Source organism: Hyaena hyaena, unplaced genomic scaffold (genome assembly GCF_003009895.1).
Source record: "Hyaena hyaena isolate Hyena2069 unplaced genomic scaffold, ASM300989v1 scaffold_7, whole genome shotgun sequence".
NCBI classification, from domain to species: Eukaryota; Metazoa; Chordata; class Mammalia; order Carnivora; family Hyaenidae; genus Hyaena; species Hyaena hyaena.
Window position 1 is genome coordinate 144502 of NW_024080639.1, and position 18061 is coordinate 162562.

The window sequence follows — 18061 nt, forward strand, 5'->3', positions numbered from 1 at the left end:
TTTGAGTTTCTGGATATAATAAGCCTGTCTGTTTCATCGATATTACCCACCTCGTCAAGGATCCATGTTTGTCAAGTCATGACAGAGTGACCTTCGGCTGGTCGGTAAGTGTGGGTCTTTCTGCTAATTCTTGATGATTCACACTTGTGTCACTGTTGTTTTAACAGTTAATGGGTTACCCACTCTCTGAAGGCAAGCTGGACGAGAAGACGGCCGAGTCACTCTTATGGAAGTCCTACCCCATTGTCGTAAGACCCGGGGACCCACGGGAACTGGCTGAGACCCAAGGAGGGGCAGAGGCTTGCCCCGAATAGCTGAGCAATTCAATGGCAGGATGAAGACTGGGGCTGGAGGGTTCTGCCCACATTTTCCTGCCTTTCCCACCTCAGCACGCCGGGTAGTGGTGGCTGCATCGTGCTGGAGGGATTTACTATTAATGCGAGCCATTCTCTGTGCCCCTCACTGGGGTGGGGGCGGTGGCCACTTTTACTTCTGCTCTATTTCAGGGCATCCCTGAGGACCTGAGTCCACAGGCCATTGAGAAGTATTTAGGAGGGACAGATGACCCTGTCAAAAAGAAAGATCTATTCTTGGACATAATTGGAGATTTGGTATTTGGTGTCCCATCTGTGGCTATGGCCCGTTACCACAGAGGTGAGTCCCAGAGGCTGGACAGGAGAGGGACACTGAGCCCAGCGGCTTCGCTGTCGGCCCTCATGCAGCTTGTTTTTTTCCGGCATCCCGTGACTCGGAATTTGGGGCCTTTTTGCCAGGACTACTACAGATTTTATCAGTGCTGTTCTTTCATTTTGTATTTGTCTCAATCTCTTTTCAATAAACAAAAAGAACTTTTCTCAATATAAAATTAATATCCTACACTTGTGGAAAGTTTTGAAGATATGGAAACACATGAAGAAGGAATTAGATATTATTCTAAATTCCTCCACCTAGAAACATGTTATACATTCTTTTTTAAAAAAATTTTAACATTTATTTTTATTCTGAGACAGAGAAAGGCAGAACAGAGCAGGGGAGGGACAGAGACAGAATCTGAAGCAGATTACAGGCTTTGAGCTGTCAGCACAGAGCCCGACGCGGGGCTCCAACTCATGGACCTCAAGATCATGCCCTGAGCTGAAGTTGGACACTCAACTGACCGAGCCACCCAGGCTCCCCTGCTATACATTTTTTGATGTATTTTCTTCAAATAATCTTTCCATTTCTTACATATAATTTAGAAATTAACTTGATATCGTATGTCATATTTTTGTTCATAGAACACTATTTTGTGTTCAAAAACATCCGCTATTTCACAGAATGATGCATCAAAATTTACTTTATTGTATTCGTGTCCTATTGGATATTTAGTCTAGCTGCTTATATTGTGATGCAAGGAAAAAACATTATGCTCAGCCTTATGTGCATAAATCTTTAACCAAGTCTCTAATAATTTTCTTAGGATTGGTTATTACAAGTGAAGTTCCCGGGACCCCTGGGTGGCTCAGTTGGTTAAGCGTCTGACTTCAGCTCAGGTCATGATCTTGTGGTTCATGAGTTTGGGCTCTGTGCTGACAGCTCAGAGCCTGGAGCCTGCTTCAGGTTCTGTGTCTCCCTCTCTCTCTGTTCCTCCTCTGCTTGTGCTCTGTCTCTGTCTCTCTCAAAAATAAATAAAGATTAAAAATGTTTTTAAAAAAGTGAAGTTCCCAAGTGGGGCTGTAAGAGCATTTTAAGTTCTTGATACATGTTGTGACATTGCTTCCCAGTGTATGGCTGGGATTTCTTAATTCTCTCATTTGCAAAACTCAGATGAAAAAATAAAAACAGTGCTGTCAATTTCACAGCTCTTCCTTGAAAAAAAAGGAGAGAGAGACCATCCCATGTTTTAATGACAAACTTAGATTAACCAACTCTGTCCGTCTCTCTGCCTCTCCTATTGCCCTATTACCCTCATCTGTGCCCTACTTTCCTTTGAAAACTTGTGCTTGTAGGAATTTTATGCCTCCCCTTGGTTTTAGGCAGAAAGTTGAAAAGAGAGAGAGAAAAAAAGAATTCTCTTTTGTGCCGCATGCTGGCTGCCCCAAGAAGTTCTCTCATTCGTGAAAGAGAAAGTTCTCTCATTCTCTTCCCTCTATGGCCAAAGAGCTTCTTCCTAAAACTGCCGAGTGGCGGAGGGAAGTTACAGCCCCCTCTCTCAGCGAGTTCTGCTTGACCTTAAAGCCGCTGTTTAACACATGGATTTCAGAACCACAGAAGGGTTGCTTCTTCCAGACAACACCTCTTGCTACATCCAGGGTGTGGTGATGGAGATCAGGGAGGCATTTCAATAAATTACTCTACATCCTCATGTGGGGATGGCACATATCATTAAGTTATTTTGAGACAAATGTTTAATGATGTGGAGACATGATTATAGTGTATTACAAAATGACATACACACTATCATCCCATTTTTATATGCCTAGAAGGGATATATGCTAAAATGTTAACAGAGGTATCTTCAGGTGGTGGTAGGATTATAAGGGATCTTTTTGTTCATTTTCTCTTCCCGCACTGTCTGAGTTTGTTACGGCACCCAAAGGGGGAAAAGCTGTATAATTTCTCCTCCAGCCAGAAGGGGGCCCAACCCTTCCCGGTCGTCACTCTGCTGTGGGCGTCAGGGTTCGGGCAAAGCGCTAGGTCCATGCACCACCCTAGGCTGGTGGCCCCCAACTCAGCCCTGAAGGGGCAGGGTGGGCAGCCCTGAATGAAGCCATCCGCGGGAAAACTGACACCTTGCGGGGGCTTGGAGAGGCACTGCTGAGAGTGGGGGCCGGGAGAGCAGGAGAGAGCCACCTTTGTCCTCCGTCCGAGCCCTCCTCCTCCCTTCTGCCACCGCCCGGGCCCAGCAGGAAACAACAGATGAGGTGACAGAGCTATAGAACATGTTGAGCTTTGGGTTTCGCAAGATACAAGAGATTCTGTATGAATATCTGGGCTGTCGAGCCAGCGACTAGGATCTGGGTCACTCTCCCCTAGAAAGTAGGTGACAAGGACACTGCGAACTCTGCAAACTGGGTTGGATGAAAGGCACCTGTTAGGCTGCAGAAACTCTAAAGGAACCAAAACCAGCACGTTTTCAACGAAATATAGTAGCGTAAACTGCGTATAGAGACGTTCTTGCGTGTGAGCCCATCAGCGGGCAGCGGGGTCTGTGTATTGGCCCAAGACCCCTAAAATGATCATTGTTGTCATTGGATTTACTCACAATCTCAACATTTCATTCATTCAATCTTCATTCATTGAGTCATTCAACAAATATCTGGCCTAACGCCAGTTTTCACCTCCTCCCAATGGGCATTTTTAAGCAAATCGCAGAGCTTTTGCAAAGTTCTGTTTCTCCGTTACGCGGGTAACCAAAGATTTTCTGCAGGGCCACACGGTGGCTAGCACACAGGTGGCTCTCACAACGGGCAACTGTGAAGGCTGCCCTTGCTGTGTACATAGGGCCCAGGTGTGCCCCCAGCTCCCCGAGGGCCCAGGGCCTCCCTTGGCGCCATCCAGGTGTGCATCTGGGGAAATGAACTGTGCGTGAATCCATGTCTTCACAGATGCCGGAGCCCCCACGTACATGTATGAGTTCCAGTATCATCCGAGCTTCTCGCCGGACAAGAAACCCGAGACGGTGTTAGGGGACCATGGGGATGAGCTCTTCTCCGTCTTCGGGGCACCATTTTTAAGAGGTAATGGCCCTTTGGTGATTACAAACTTGGGGAGTTCGAAGACCCGGGTGCAAGTCTCAGTTTGGTGGCTATGGGCCCAGTTCCCCCTTCTCTCTGGACCCCGCTTACCCAGACACACCAAGGTAGGGCTGAGCTCCGAAGGCTCCCAACCCTTCTCCTGCCCTGGCACATCTGATGGAGAAGGTGCATCGATGTGCTCTAAGAATTCAGGTCTGGGTATCAATAAACCACATGGTGGACCAGCTGCAGGGTCCTGCTCAAGGGCTACAATGTCACCACCCACTTCCCACTGTGAGTGAGAGTAAGGTTAGAATTTAATGTTGACCTTGAATTGGGGCTAATGTGCATGTGTGTGTCTGTCCAACCATCTGTCTACCTAAAATTCCTAACTTTCTCAACTTAATATATTTAATAACATATATAATACTTTATTTTTTAATGTTTATTTATGTTTTAGAGAGAGAGAGGGCACAAGTAGGGGAGGGGCAGAGAGAGGGAGACACAGAATCCGAAGCAGGCTCCAGGCTCTGAGCTGTCAGCACAGAGCCCGGCATGGGGTTTGAACTCACAACCTGGGAGTTCATGACCTGAGCCGAACTTGGACGCTTAAGTGATGTAGGAGCCACCCAGGCGCCTTTGACAGAGATCTCCAATGCCTTCCCTGTGAGCAGTTACACACTTGCGTGTGACCTACCTCAGGGCTGTTTGTAACTGACACATTTACTGCTCGGGTGACTGCACATCACTGATGTTTCAGAGTCTGTGAGAACGTGGGTGCGTGAAGGAGATTGAGCAAAGGCCCAAATGGGAGCAGTCCCAAGGTGCGGCTCTGCAGTCAACACCCTGGGCGTGGCCCTGGGGACCTTGGGAGGGGAGGCGAGGCGCGGGATGCCTGGCTTAAAGTGCACAGAAACTACCCAGATCTTGAAATGCAGATTCTGACACAGTAGGTCTGGAGCAAGGGCTCAGATTCTGAATTCCTAGCAAGCTGTCCCGTGCTGCTGGCCGTAAACCACACTTTGAGTAGCAAAGGATTTTTTTCTTCTCTCCCACAGGAGGTGCCTCAGAAGAGGAAATGAGACTCAGCCAGATGATGATGAAATTTTGGGCCAACTTTGCTCGGAATGGGTGAGGCTGGTGGCAGAGATGGAGCAGGGTTGGGGCGGGCGGGTGTGCTTCCTGGGAAAGGGAGCTCCCAGCCCTGTAACCCTGACAAAGAGCAATGAGAGTTCTCTAAAAGGGGACGGGCTGCCTAGGATTTGGTGAGCTCCCCGCCTCTGGAGGTGAAGGAGCCTCCTGGAGGAAATAAAACCAAGAAGCCCTGCCAGTCTCAAAGTGCTGTTGGGTCCCCAGAGTCGCTTTGGGCGATTCTCATTTGATTTTGTTCCTAGGAACCCCAATGGGGAAGGGCTGCCCTCTTGGCCGCCATACGACCAGAAGGAAGGGTACCTGCAGATTGGAGCCAACACTCAGCCAGCCCAGAAGCTGAAAGACAAGGAAGTGGCTTTCTGGACCGAGCTCCTGGCCAAGGGGGCAGCAAAAAAGCCACCGCACACGGGACACGTTGAGCTGTGAATGGGTGGCCTGGCTGGCCTTGGAGCCCAGTCTGGGGTATTCATTCTATAGAAGGTGTTTATGAGCCAAAGAGGGATCTTATTGGACAAGGCTGGGAATCTGTCTGCCAGGGGAGGGCAGAGGCCAGGGAGGGGGAATTGTGGCCAATTTAAGGAATAAATGTTCTCATGGAGACCACGTCATTGTCTGTATCTCTGTCTCAGAGAGAGAAGGATGGAGGGGTGGGCATGATTGGAAGGTGCCTCCGGTGAGGATGGCTTGGCCCTGGGAGCTGCCAAGGATAACTGGGCCTCCGCCCCATGTCTCTGGGCCCTCAACAACATGCAACAACAGGATGTGGGGTGGCCGGAGTGCAGGGTCCCTCTTGTCCACGCGGAGCTGGAGTCTGCATATGTTCCTGCAGTGGCAGAGAAGGGAGGTGCCGTGGTGATCCTGTGGCTCTCTCATGCGGCCCTTACTGAGCCTTCCAGAGATCTGCAATTTTTCTTCCGTGTACACAGCAGCACCTTCCCGGGCCCCTCCCTGAGGCCATCTCTTCCGGCAACTTGTCTGAGCCCCTCCTATAGCCTGGACCACCTCAGGATTCATCGGAAGCATATCTGCACTGGCCGCGCGTTAGAATCACCTGAGCGGCTTTTAAAATAATGCCTTTGCCCAGGCCTCATCCTGGTTCTCACTCCTGTGGCTGGGGAGGGTTCTGGACAGCAGGATTGTTTTTTTTTTTAAAAAGCTCCCTATGTTTAGCTGGTGTGCAGCCAGAGTGGAGAACCATTGACCTGGTCCAGGAGTTCCCGAAGGCAGGATTCTTTGAACAAGTCTCCTGGGTCCTGCACACTGTGTGTACCGAATACATGCATGGATGAGTGGTTGACTGCATGAGCCAGCGAGTAAAGGAGAGTTCCCAGGTTCCTGAAGATTGGAGAAAAAAAAACGTAGGCCTTCCCAGGCAATGAGACTAGAGGGACAGGCTGACAGAGGGTGGTCAGATGGAACTTCACACGGTGAAAGTCAGCATCAGCCTTCAGGTATCTGATGATCATACCTTTGAATCCTATAATAATAACAGGAACTAAAAGTGATTGGATATTTATTATGAGTCTTCATAATAAAGTACTTTCCATATTCATTCAGATCATCTTCATAGCCGTGCTTTGAGGCGAATACTTGCCATCAACCCCATGGAGGTTAACACAAGGCCCAAGAAAACTCAACCAGTAAGTGACAGACAGGACCACGTACATTATTTGCTGTGCAAAATAAAAATGACTATTTATTTTAAAAATTATTAAGAATTTCAAGATGGCGACCGCAGAGTATTAAGCCACCATGAGCCTAGGGTCCTGCATGATGGCATGGGTCTCGCACCTATGAAGCCCACCCTGGTGACACAGCTGGAATGCGGACCTTAGCAGTCTGGCTCTAGAGCTTGAGTCCGTAAGTGCAAAGCATTCCTTCCTTCCTAAACAGGACACTTCAAAACTCCGATTAGAGGCTTGACCTGATCTCTCCAGTTCATCTTCATCGGATTCCCGCCAGCCCCCATTTGACTGGCGGTTCTCTGCTGCCCTCTAGTGGGCAGTATCTGTATAGCCACACTTGCTTCAAGGATGGACCCCAGGGGCTGTAAGGGGGTTGAGACTCCCAGCCCTGTCCCCCACGGTGGTGGCTATGCCTGAGCTGCCACATGCAGGGGCAGCATTCAGACTGGTCTCTTGCAGCCTCCAGAGTCCTAAACGTGCAGGCGCAGCTTGCAAATGAGTTCCTACTTCAAACTGAGATTGTTTCCTGGCCCTGGTGATCTCCCCAGCCGCCAATGGAACGAATCCAATTCCGGGCACCTCAGAAGTGCTTGGAAAACTCTGCTCGAAAGCACTGTCTGCAAAGCCTCTGTTCTTTGCCTCTCACCTGGGCTGGTCAAAGATTCCTAACTAGCTTCCTTGCCCTTACTCTCCGTGCTATACACACCCTTTGCCTTCTGATTTTGCAGTTCCACTCAGTAAGAGTCCTCTTCACTGGCTTGGACAATAATACATGGCAGAAGCGATGCCATGCCTCAAGAGGCCTTGCACGTGTACACACTCCCTTGAGCCCAGGCCAGCCTGCCGGGAATGAGGCACCACACGGAGGGGGCCCATCCCAGGAGAGGCTATCCAAGATCAGTCGGCCTCCAGCTGACCCACAGCTGCAGACACTTGGGTGAGCCCCATGGGGATCAGCTGAGGCCGGCCAGCTCTGCGGAACTTCCCGGGTGGTCCACAGACCAATCAGCCAAATACATGGTGTTATTTTTAAGCTTTGGGCTGGTTTGTTTCACAGCAGTCACTTCCTGATACACTATGTGACACCCAAGTATGGTCACATCCACTCCACCCCACTCTAAAACCTTTTAATGGTTCCTCATTGCCCCCTGGAAAAAGTTCCATCTCCCTATCCCAGCTTGGGAGGGCCCTCATCTTCTAGATTTTACTTTCCTCTGCAGCCCTCCTATTTGGAAATTTCCACTGCAAATTTCTTCAGATCCTCGTGCTGCCTGCAGTCCTGCTGTGCATCAATGCTGCCCCTTTGGTATTCTCATGACCTGGATTTTTTTTTTTCCTGACTCAGTTCAGGTATCACCTGTTGCAGGGACATTCTATGATCCCCCCGGGTGGGGTTCCGTGCATGATTTTTCTGCCAGGTTTCGAGATGGCCTTGTCTCCCTCATCTCTGTAAACCCAACCATCTACTGAGGGCTGACCATGTGCCAGATACTTATCTGTATGACAAGTATCATACGGGACCGTGTGCCGATATTTATCTCGGTGGTTGCTGTCTTCTGTCCCCAAAGTCGCTGGTCCCCTGAAAATTCATTTCAACCAGTTATGGCAAGTTTGGTGAGAAGGGTAGGCTAGGAAAGGCTTTTTAGGGGTAACATCAGGAGGGACAGGTAAGAGTCGGCCAGTTTCAGAGAGATGGGGAAAGGCCCGGGAATGAGGCCCAGGGGTACAGGGTATCCTTGGGGACACATCTGCAGCTAGTATAGGGCGACCAGAACAGAGAGAGGGGATGAAGTGAGGAAAGATCGTCTGGATTTACTTTGAAGGCACTGGGGAGACACCAGTGGGCTACAAATAAGCATGCAGTAGGTGCTTAATATGTTTTCTGATCAGCACACCATCTGCCTCCTCCATCAGACTGAGAGCTGTCTCAGTGACTGGGTTATTCCTTCTCTGTACACTCCCGGTCCTTCCTGGCACGCGCTGGGACAGGGCAGGGTTCTCATTTATCAGTGAGTAAATGAATGAAAGACTAAATAAATCCACCCGAGATATAACAATACAAAACCAAGTGGATCTTTTCATCCAGACAAGAACTACTTTTCGCTCCCCTGCTTCAGGGAAGTGTGGGCAGACTCTGAGGAGGGTCCGGAGAACAAAGGCCGGTCCTCCTGGCTTCCTTCAGCCTCTGCTCTGCTGGAGGAGTGTGCGTTGGTGCCATCTGGTGGCCCTGGCGCCCATCTTCTATTTTAATCAGCTTCCTCTGTTGCTAAGGTGCGGTCAGGCCAGAGAAGGTGACCCGGAGCCTGGAATGGGCAGAAACCTTCTGTCAGCAGACTGACTTCCCCAGCTGCTCAGCCAGCCCCAGGTCTGCCTGGGGCGAGGACAAGACCTGAGCCCTGAGTCCAAGAGAATAATTGATGTCAGCCCATGCGACAGAGAAGCCCTTATCTATGACCACTCAGACAGACCCTTTCCATAAGGGCCCCCACTGTTCTCAGCAGATGACGGATTCCAGGTGTGAAGAAGCCACAGGAAGGGAGGCAATGGCCAGTGTTTCCCCAATACCCTTCTTGTCTTCTTCCTAAGAGAAAGCCTGGTTTTGTCCAGAGCAGCAATGTACCCAGTTACAATTCCAGCCCCCTGACAGCTGGAAATTGCCATGATACATGGATCTGGCCAATGAGATACAGGCAGACATCCAGGTAAGGTTCTAGGAGGCCCACTCCTCTTCCAAGTGAAGAGTCACAGACACAGCTGGTCTCTGCCTTTTGCCCTTTCTCTTTATTTCCCTTCCTCCTGCCTGAAAGCTGGGCAAGATGTCTGCAGGTGGACTTGCCTTTCTTTCCCCCTTCATGAGCATGAGTACCCCATGCTATGGATGGGGAAACAGAAAGCTACAAGTAGTCCAAATCCTTGATGACTTTTCTTAAGGGTCTCCAGGGTCACCCCAGGCTACTGGGCATGTCTGGGCAGAGAGAGACCCTCACTAAAGTGCTTCTCTGAGAGCAAAGACACTTCTCCCTTTCTTCCTGCTGAAGAACAGGTCTCTCCCTGACCCACTGCTTATTTGTCACAAAAGAGTGAGAAAAATCTCATTTGTTAAGGAACCATACTTAGATTCCTATTATACTTGTCATCCTAACACATAGAGGATATGGATAGGGAGCCCAGGTGGAATCTGAATCCAGCACAAAGAACCAGAGAGCACGGAGTAAGGTATGTTCAGAGAAAGGCAGCATAGGTGTTTTCTCTGGGAGACAGGAAATCTCTGTTCAAGGTGAACCCCCTTACTACAGTGACCTGGAGCAAGTCGTTTGCTTCCTAGCACATCGGAGGCATTTAAATGCATACATATTTAAATATGCTTGTGTGTCTATATACACATATAATGTGTGTATATAAATCACATGTGTGTGTATAGATTACAGATTGTTTGGAATGAAGAGACCGTTGGAACTAATCGATAGCCCATGCCCCTACCTGCTGAATCACATTACACCCATATGGCTGGGGCCCAGGGACGATGGCATACCGGGGTGACTAAGAACACAAGACTCCCCGGGCACCTAGGGGGCTCAGTCAGGTAAATGTCCGACTTCAGCTCAGGTCACGATCTCACGGTTTGTGGGTTCGAGCCCCACGTCAGGCTCTGTGCTGACAACTCAAGAGCCTGGAGTCTGCTCAGAATTCTGCATCTCCCTGTGTCTCTACCCCTCCCCTGCTTGCGCTCTGTCTCTGTCTCTCAAAATAAATAAACATTAAAAATTAAAACAACAACAACAACACAAGACTCCCTGGGTTCAAAACCCAGTTTCACCAACTGATAAGTTATTTCATTTCTTTATGTCTCAGTTTCCCCCATTTGTGAATGGGTATAATAATACTACCTCATTCAATTCAATGAGATGAAATTTGCAAAGCACTTGGAACCATAACTGGCTCTGGATAAGCCAATGTTGGGCTAATTACACGTCAACTCAGGGCATTGGCCTTGTCCAAGGTGCTGATGCTCCTAAGATCTCAGTGCCTCCGAGGATCCATGGCTGTGAGACTAGGAGGGCCCCATTCTCTCTTTAACAACCCCAGGGACTCCTTGTACCCTGTTTGCCTCCTAAGTCCATAACTTCAGTGGGGGCCTCTCTAACTGTAATTGTCTGATTAACAATTATAATCTTAGCTGTGATGTTCCCTGCGACGACTCTGTGGCTCATTTGAAATGTCAGAGTTGCCTTGTCCTTCCTTACCGGTGAGGGTGCCTCAGATACCACCCACCACCCACTCTTCTCTACTGATAAGGTGTCATTACTGTCACAGGACTGGACATGGGGGATCAGGGCTCAATGACAATTACCAGGGGAGTCTGGGGGCTGTGATGCAAGAAGAGAAATCTAGCAGGCACCTGGGAATATGCTCGGGCGGACAGCAGGTAGGTGCCCCAATGTTGGGCTGGCCGTGGCCTTCAAGTCTGCGCCAGGCTTCCTGTGGCCAGGGGCTGGGCTTGCTTCAAACCTTTCCTCTTCTGATTCTGAGGCTGCCCATCCGCAGCTGGCACTCTGGACTGAAGCCCGAGGCTACCGGGTGTGTGGGTCATTCTCTGCTGCAGAAACAATCCATGTGTAGCTCCTGGGTATGTCCAGGCAATGGGCTTCACGTGGGCCTTCTCAGCGGACAGAGATGATCTTCCTTGATGTCCTGCAGCCCACCCCTTCCCTTCATGCCCTGCTGGCCTGGCCCAGCCCCGCCCCTCCCAGGCCTGAGGCCGACAGAGCCAGGAGCTGATAAGCAGCAGGACACCAGAAGCCACTTAGTTGCCAGCTCTTCTGGTCACCACACCTCCGTCTGCTCCTCCTCTGGGTGGGAGCTGAGGTCAAGGCCTGGCCGAGTTGACGCCTGGCTGGGGGAGCCTCTCCCGTGCTAGCAGCCTAATGGGGGCTGACAGCAGAAGACTGTGGGGCAGGCGGGGCCTGCAGAAGCCTGGCTGTTGGACGCTGGCATTTCCCGAAGCTTGAACTTCCTGCCCAGGTGGTCACATGCACTGGGGCTCAGGGAGGCTTGGGTTTGGATACCCAGACCCCGTTCAGACCTCAAAGGCAGCATTTGAAGGAGGGGACTAAGGAACAGAGACCCTGTTTTGGCTGCAGAAAAACTGGGCCATCTTTGAAATGAGCAGAGGTTGGGGAGGAGAGAGCCGTCGGTCATGGAGCTGATAAGGAGGCTAAAGAAACTCGCTCTAGTTTTCACCCTCTTGTGTGATGAGACCAGGGTTCCGATCCAGCCACTGCAGCATCAGGGATGTTGCTCTTAAGTCCACATTGTCTTGTCTGACCCTCCCAATAACTCTGTGAATGCAGATTTAGTCCTGCCCTTCAGATACAAGAAAGCCTTACATATTTGATTTAACTTTGTCCAAGATTCCATGGCAGGAAGTAGTATAGGCAGGATTCAAACCCAGGCCCACTCTCACTCTGAACCCTTTGTTCTTTCCACTGGACCAGAGCAAATTACAAACTGCAGGCCAAATCCAGCCCCCTACCTGTTTCATTAATAAAGCAACTTTCATGCTATAATAGCAGAGTTGAATAGTTGTGACAGAGACTTTTACAGAAAATGTTTGCTGACTCCTGCACTAAATCTGTAGGATGAATGAAAGGCAGCAACAAACACCTCTGTTTATTAGTGGCTGCCTAGAAAAGTAGTCATTCACATGTTAGTGTGAATTAGTCCATCAGCACTGTGACAGCTTCTGGAGATATCTCATAGTGTCAAAAACAGAAAGGACTTTAGTATCACATAATCGAACCCTGTCTCTATTGATGGGGAAACCAGTGCTTAATGGTGACTTTTCTAATGTGACTCAGTCCTAACATCAGAGTAGCTGGTCCGAAGTGGGCTCTGAAACTTTTCCACAGCCTTGATTCCTAACAATAGTGACCCATCCAGACCCACCTTGACTCTCCTACTAGAGGCCGTGTGACAAAAAATCATCTTCCCAGTCCCCTGCAACGTGTCCTCCACCTGAAATTCAAGTTCTCAAAGTTCCACTGTCCTTTCCCACAGCTCGCAGCGCCTGTTGGAACTGATCCCTCCCCCCACCCCATTCTCAGAGGACACCCCACAATGCAGAGAGCAAACACTCACCCTTCAGTGGCTATGTGTCCCTTCTCAACCCGAGCCCTCGGTTTCCTCATCTGTTCAGTGGGAAGATTGTTCTTTTTGCTCCATACCTCGCAGGGTCATTGTCAGGAAAACAAATGACATGTGGCATGTGTGATGGATTGAAATGAAAAGCCAACATAAAGTGGAGAGATTTTGAAATAAGCTCTGTTGTCATGTTCATTTGGTTAGGGGGTGGTGAACAGAGACTGACACCACGTATCATCAGAAGAGAGAGGCCCCCAGGGGCGCCTGAGTGGCTCAGTCGGTTAAGCATCTGACTTCGGCTCAGGTCAGGATCCTGCAGTCTGTGAGTTCAATCCCCACGTTGGATTCTGTGCTGACAGCCCAGAGCCTGGAGCCTGCTTCATATTCTGTGTCTCCCTCTCTCTCTGCCCCTCCCCCACTCATGCTCTGTTTCTCTCTATCTGTCAAAATTAAATAAATGTTAAAGAAAAAAAAGAAGAGAGAGTTCCCCCAAAGGTTATATGCATATATACCCGTGAGTCTCAAACATCCGACACTGAAGAACGTATGCATTCTCTCTCCCAGAGGAGCAGACACAAACTCATGAAAGACAAAACTTGCATCTCATTTCAAAAGATTCCAAAATTTTTTGAAGTCTATCCATAAAAAATTTTAATAAGTGATCCATCATACAGATGAACAAATCGAGGCCCAGAAAGAGAGATAGGACACATATCAGTGCCTTTGGAAGGAGATAAAAATGAAGCTATATCCTTCCAAAAGTGGAGGACAGAGTGTGTTTGGACTGGGGAAAATTTAAAAGACAAGCAGTTGCCTAAAGTGAGGCTCATCTGTGAGGCTCCTCCTACCCCATCTGCCAGCCTAGGGCACGGGTGGCAGCCAGGTGCCTCACCATCCCCAGAAGAGCTGCCCTTTCAGCCTCTGCCCCAAGCCCCCTCTGAGCCGCCCGCAGGGCCACTTACTCATTAAATGTCAGCGTGCACGAAGGGAAGGCTGGAAACGTGGCTGCCTTTTGTTCATTTCATTCTAACAACCCCCAGCTCCGATTCTGGAGTTAAAGCAAAATGGTCAGAATCATAAAGCAAAATGGGTTGCTGCAATTCAACAGGTCAAACCACCCCTCACCTCAACACCCTCGGAATGTGTTTACCTGTCCTAATCCTGCTGCATGAGGCTGGGCTCATGATCAGCCTGTCAGCACAGAGCCCGCTTTGGATCCTCTGTCCCCCTCTCCCTCTGTACCTCCCCCAACTCTGGTGCGCTCTATCTCTCTCTCAAAAATAAACAAACATTAAAAAAAAAAAAAAAGTAAAACCAATGTAGCTACTTTAGTGGCTTGAATTTCAATCAATCAATCAAAAAATAAAAATATGTGTCCATCTCAGAGCTGGGATTACATGCGCAACCCCCTCCAGCCTCCTGCTCCATGCGTTATGAAAAGAGTTACCTGGGTGAAAGGCAGGCCACTCTGACCAGAAGCTCTTCTTTACCAGCTGGAGGCGGATCACAGACACTCCCTTCTGCCTTACATAATTCAGAACATTTCACCTTCGTGACTGAAAGAACCCACTACCAGATACACGGCACAGGAAATCTCCTTTATTATTCTGTACACTGATTTTGCCATGAAGAGAACAGCTTTTAAAATAAATCCACACCAGACGTTGACACCTGCGTGACATTGGAACATTCTGTGACACAGAGAGGGCACCACTGGGCCAATCCTTATTTACAGAGAAGTGGAGAAACAGAGGGGTGAGGGCGGGTACCCCCAAAGCAACTTCACCTTCACCAGCGTTCTGGTGGTTTCGGACATGGCAGCAGTAAATATGCCACTACCGCACAGCCGTGGGTCCTGGGGCTCACCAGGACACGACACGTTTCCCTCAAGATCCTCGACACAGATGGGCTGGACTTATTTTTTTCAAATACCAAGTGTTTCTGGCATCAGTGGAAGAAATACTGGAGAAAAGAGGAACTACTGAAGGTCCAGAAAATCAAAGTTCTGGAGGCCAGAAATCCGACATTTCTCTACTCAGCAGGCTATTATCGGCCACCGGATCATTCTGGGAAGCCCCACAGTCAATGAGGTCTTTCCCTCATTGTCTATTTAGCAGAAGTATGTTGTTGTGGAGACAGGAACATTATTTTAACTGGATGGGACCTCTGATGACCTGACCCAACCCTTGTTTTACAGACAAAGAACAGAGATGCAGAGACCCCTCCCCAGGAACCCCACTGGGCAAGCTACAGACCCAGATCCGGGCAGCCTCTCAATGCTGCGCTGTTTCTACCGCGCTTCCTCTCTGTTCTTCTCCATCCTGTGGCTTTCCAAGGAAATAAACTAACAAAATGAGCTCCGTGCACTTCCTGGCTAGGAAATGACGTCTTTGGTAAGAAGGCTTCGGTCTCACATCACCAGGGCCGCAAAACGGATCATACGGCCAGAGACAGCCTCCCCCCGGGGAAGGGGTGCCCTCTAAGAATTAAGGCAGCTTTGGGGACCTTTATTCAGCAGGATATTTGGCAAGAGTTGGCAGCTCCCCTTCTCCTTTGCCTCATCCGCATCTAGAACGAAGACCCACTGACGGGTGGACACGAATTAACTCGACATCGAGTGAATGTGAACACGATGGTCTTAAACAGAGATTTTACATTTCATGGAAAATCATAATTCTTTAAAAACCTGGTAAAATAGCAAAAGTGTCATATACAGTACACAGGAGCACCCTTGTCGAGGGTAACCTCTGCTGTCAAAAAAAGGCCGCAAAAAAGAAGTCAAACATTACTCAGGATAAAGCACACGCTCCTCCTCCATTAAGTGCGGGTGGAAGGTGAGCCCAGAAGGTCTGCCAGCACCTCTGCGAGAACTCCCAAGGGCTTCCTGGGCCCCTCGCCACCCTCCTCCCGGGGAGCCCTGGGCTCGGGGCCAGACCCCCTCGCCCCAAGCTCAGGAGCCACAAATTCCGCCACAAGGCAGCACCGTGGTGTTGGTTTGGTGTTGGGTCAGCTAGCACCACATGTCTGATTCACCCTCGGGACAGATGTCTGGAGGCAGCAGGGCCCCATGCAGACGGCCGCAGAAAGCTGCAGGTGCCCTCTGAAGCGTGCCCCTGTTCTGACGCACACAGGCATTCTCCGATCGCCCTCGTTTCAGCCAAGTAGACTCGGCTTTCACGCCCCGACTGTGTTCACCAAAAAGGGGACAGCTAAGTGACTTCCTCTGGCAGCCAGCTGGACGTGAACAAATGACGTCTCTCCCCGCTTCCCTTCTTCCCACACATTGTTCTTTTGCTAAGAAACACTCCCTGGCCACTCGAATGGGTTTGGTTTATTTGTTAAAGACAGCCCTGGGTGGGGTAAGCCATAGTGTGCGAGGGATTTCAAAGTGCTCCGGGCTGAGAGGCAGGGGCTCTGACTTGAGGGTTTGGCTGGGTCCCTTAGGAGCTGAGAAAGCTTGAGCAAGAGGGGCCTATATGCTGGGCCTTGGTGTTCCCACCTGGGAAATGGGGACAGAAACCAGCCTGTAATCCTCGCTGGAAGATAGGAGGCCACAGGGGTGAAAGGACTTTGTATAAAACAGCTGGAACACGTAGGGAGGAATTATTCTTCACGGGAGGACTCGAAGTCACTTGCGGGACCAGATCCCACCCGGGATGGGTGGCCCTGCCCTCTCCCTCACCCCCATCTTACTGTTCAGCTCTGTTGGATGCTTTCAGGCCCCGCCTACCACAGCGATCCAAGGCACCTGCCGCTTGGATTGCTTTAGACTTTGAAATGGCCTTTTTACACGAAAGGATCAAAAGTCTGCTGATTTCCCCCTTTTCTCCAAAAAACGACCCAAGGACACTGACTTAGCAGGGAAATCTCAGGACCTTCAGCGAGAAGACCACCTCCCTGCTCCACCGCTACCCCCACATAACCCTCTTCCACAAACTGCATGATTGATTGATCTGGCTCAGGGACACCCGAGTCTTATGCAAAGTGCCTTCTGGACCTGTGTCTTCCTACCCTACCAGTATGAGCCGCCTATTTACTTATGTACTTATTTATGGCCCAAGATTCTCCAACAGGGGCTTCCCCAGTCACGACAAGAACTTCTGAGTCTAGATTTCCAACGAGGGCATAAGAGACTCAAACCAGAAACAGAAGCCCCAAATAGATGCCACCAACGTAGCCAAACTACAAATCAGTTCTCTGAATGAGCTGAAACTCACCACCACCGCCACCAGAGGGCGCCACGTGCGAACATGTGTCAGAAGTCAACCTGGAAATTCTCTAACCGGCTCCATCAGCTCAGAATCTTTTCCCCTCGACTTGAATGAGCAGGCTGCTATGTGCTCGGCCCCACCATGCCTTCAGATGCCAAGTTCAGACCATGAAGAGAGACAAAGGGAGTGTTTAGGGCCAACTCCCCATCACTTGAGAGCCCTGGTCCGTGCTGGGTGGGATTCCTACGGAAAGATTCTGCAGGTGTCTGTGGACAATAAATAAACAATCAGCCCATCGGGGTGCCCTTGGGCACCCACTTGGCCCCGTGAGGACAGCAGACAATTCCACAGACACCCTTCTGCCTCACTAGGTTCCTGTCCCAGGTCCCCCAGAGAGATCTCAGAAGCCACAGGTGGGTTTCTGGGCCCCTTGTGCCTGACAGAGCAAGATTTCCATGTGGCCTCTAAGAGCTCATCTCGTGCTTCTGCAAAACCTCCTCACAGCGGCTCATCTGCATTTTGCCTCGTGACATCCATGGCTCTGGATCCTCTGACCACCAGACGCTGGAAGAATGTTCCAGAACACGCGCAAATCAGACTCAGCTTAGACAGAGTGAAAGCTAACTCTGAGGGTTCTGCTCACGATCTGCAGACTCGGGACAGGGACACACCGAGGCATGCTCCCTGGTCACGAAAGCAGCCTCCTCTCTCAGGCTGGGCGGCGGGATTTCTTCTGCGGCCCCGAAGTGCAAGCAAACGGAGTGGCGAACTCTGCCCAGGCCATGGAGCCCAGCTTAGGCCAGACCTCGAGGCGGGTGAGGCTTTCCCAAAACAAAAGGGGTTCAACACAAGTCATTTTTCCTGTCCCCTTCCCTCCTCTTCTCCCTCCAGACTTTACAATCCAAGCTCAAGTGTCCCCAGGCCGGATGAACAGAAGGTGACTACAAACCAGGTCAGTAAATCGTTTGTAACTGGGGAAAGAGGGGAAGGGACGGAAAGAACGTCTTTCAGGCGAGGAGTCCCAAGACTGTGTCCGGGGTGGTAGCAAAGCCTTGGGCCTGGACGTCGGCACCACAGGGTCCCTCCTTGGGGCCTGGTTCAGATGGCCAGCCAGTGCCGCAGCTGCAGAGGAAGACGGCATGGTCCTTATGGCAAG

The 18061-nt window shown here is 50.2% G+C and overlaps 2 protein-coding genes across 4 annotated transcripts in view; one reads left to right on the forward strand and one right to left on the reverse strand.

Moving 5' to 3' along the window:
• The window catches only part of CES1 (carboxylesterase 1), a 30654-nt gene extending 25183 nt beyond the window's left edge, over window positions 1-5471 (forward strand). For both annotated transcript variants that reach the window (XM_039242033.1, XM_039242025.1), the window contains 5 exons: window positions 168-248; window positions 507-654; window positions 3588-3719; window positions 4775-4847; window positions 5111-5471. In XM_039242033.1, coding sequence (XP_039097964.1) covers window positions 168-248; window positions 507-654; window positions 3588-3719; window positions 4775-4847; window positions 5111-5294 — 618 coding nt within the window. In that variant the 3' untranslated portion in view covers window positions 5295-5471. The remainder of the gene's footprint in view (window positions 1-167; window positions 249-506; window positions 655-3587; window positions 3720-4774; window positions 4848-5110) is intronic.
• Window positions 5472-15205: 9734 nt separating this feature from the next.
• Window positions 15206-18061, reverse strand: part of SLC6A2 (solute carrier family 6 member 2) — a 46526-nt gene continuing 43670 nt past the window's right edge. Inside the window, exon 14 of one of the 2 annotated variants that reach the window (XM_039242003.1) lies at window positions 15206-15262. In XM_039242003.1, the coding sequence (XP_039097934.1) occupies window positions 15206-15262 (57 nt within the window). Of the gene's footprint in view, window positions 15263-18003; window positions 18028-18061 lie in introns of those variants that run through there. The other variant, XM_039242010.1, reaches the window with a different exon arrangement.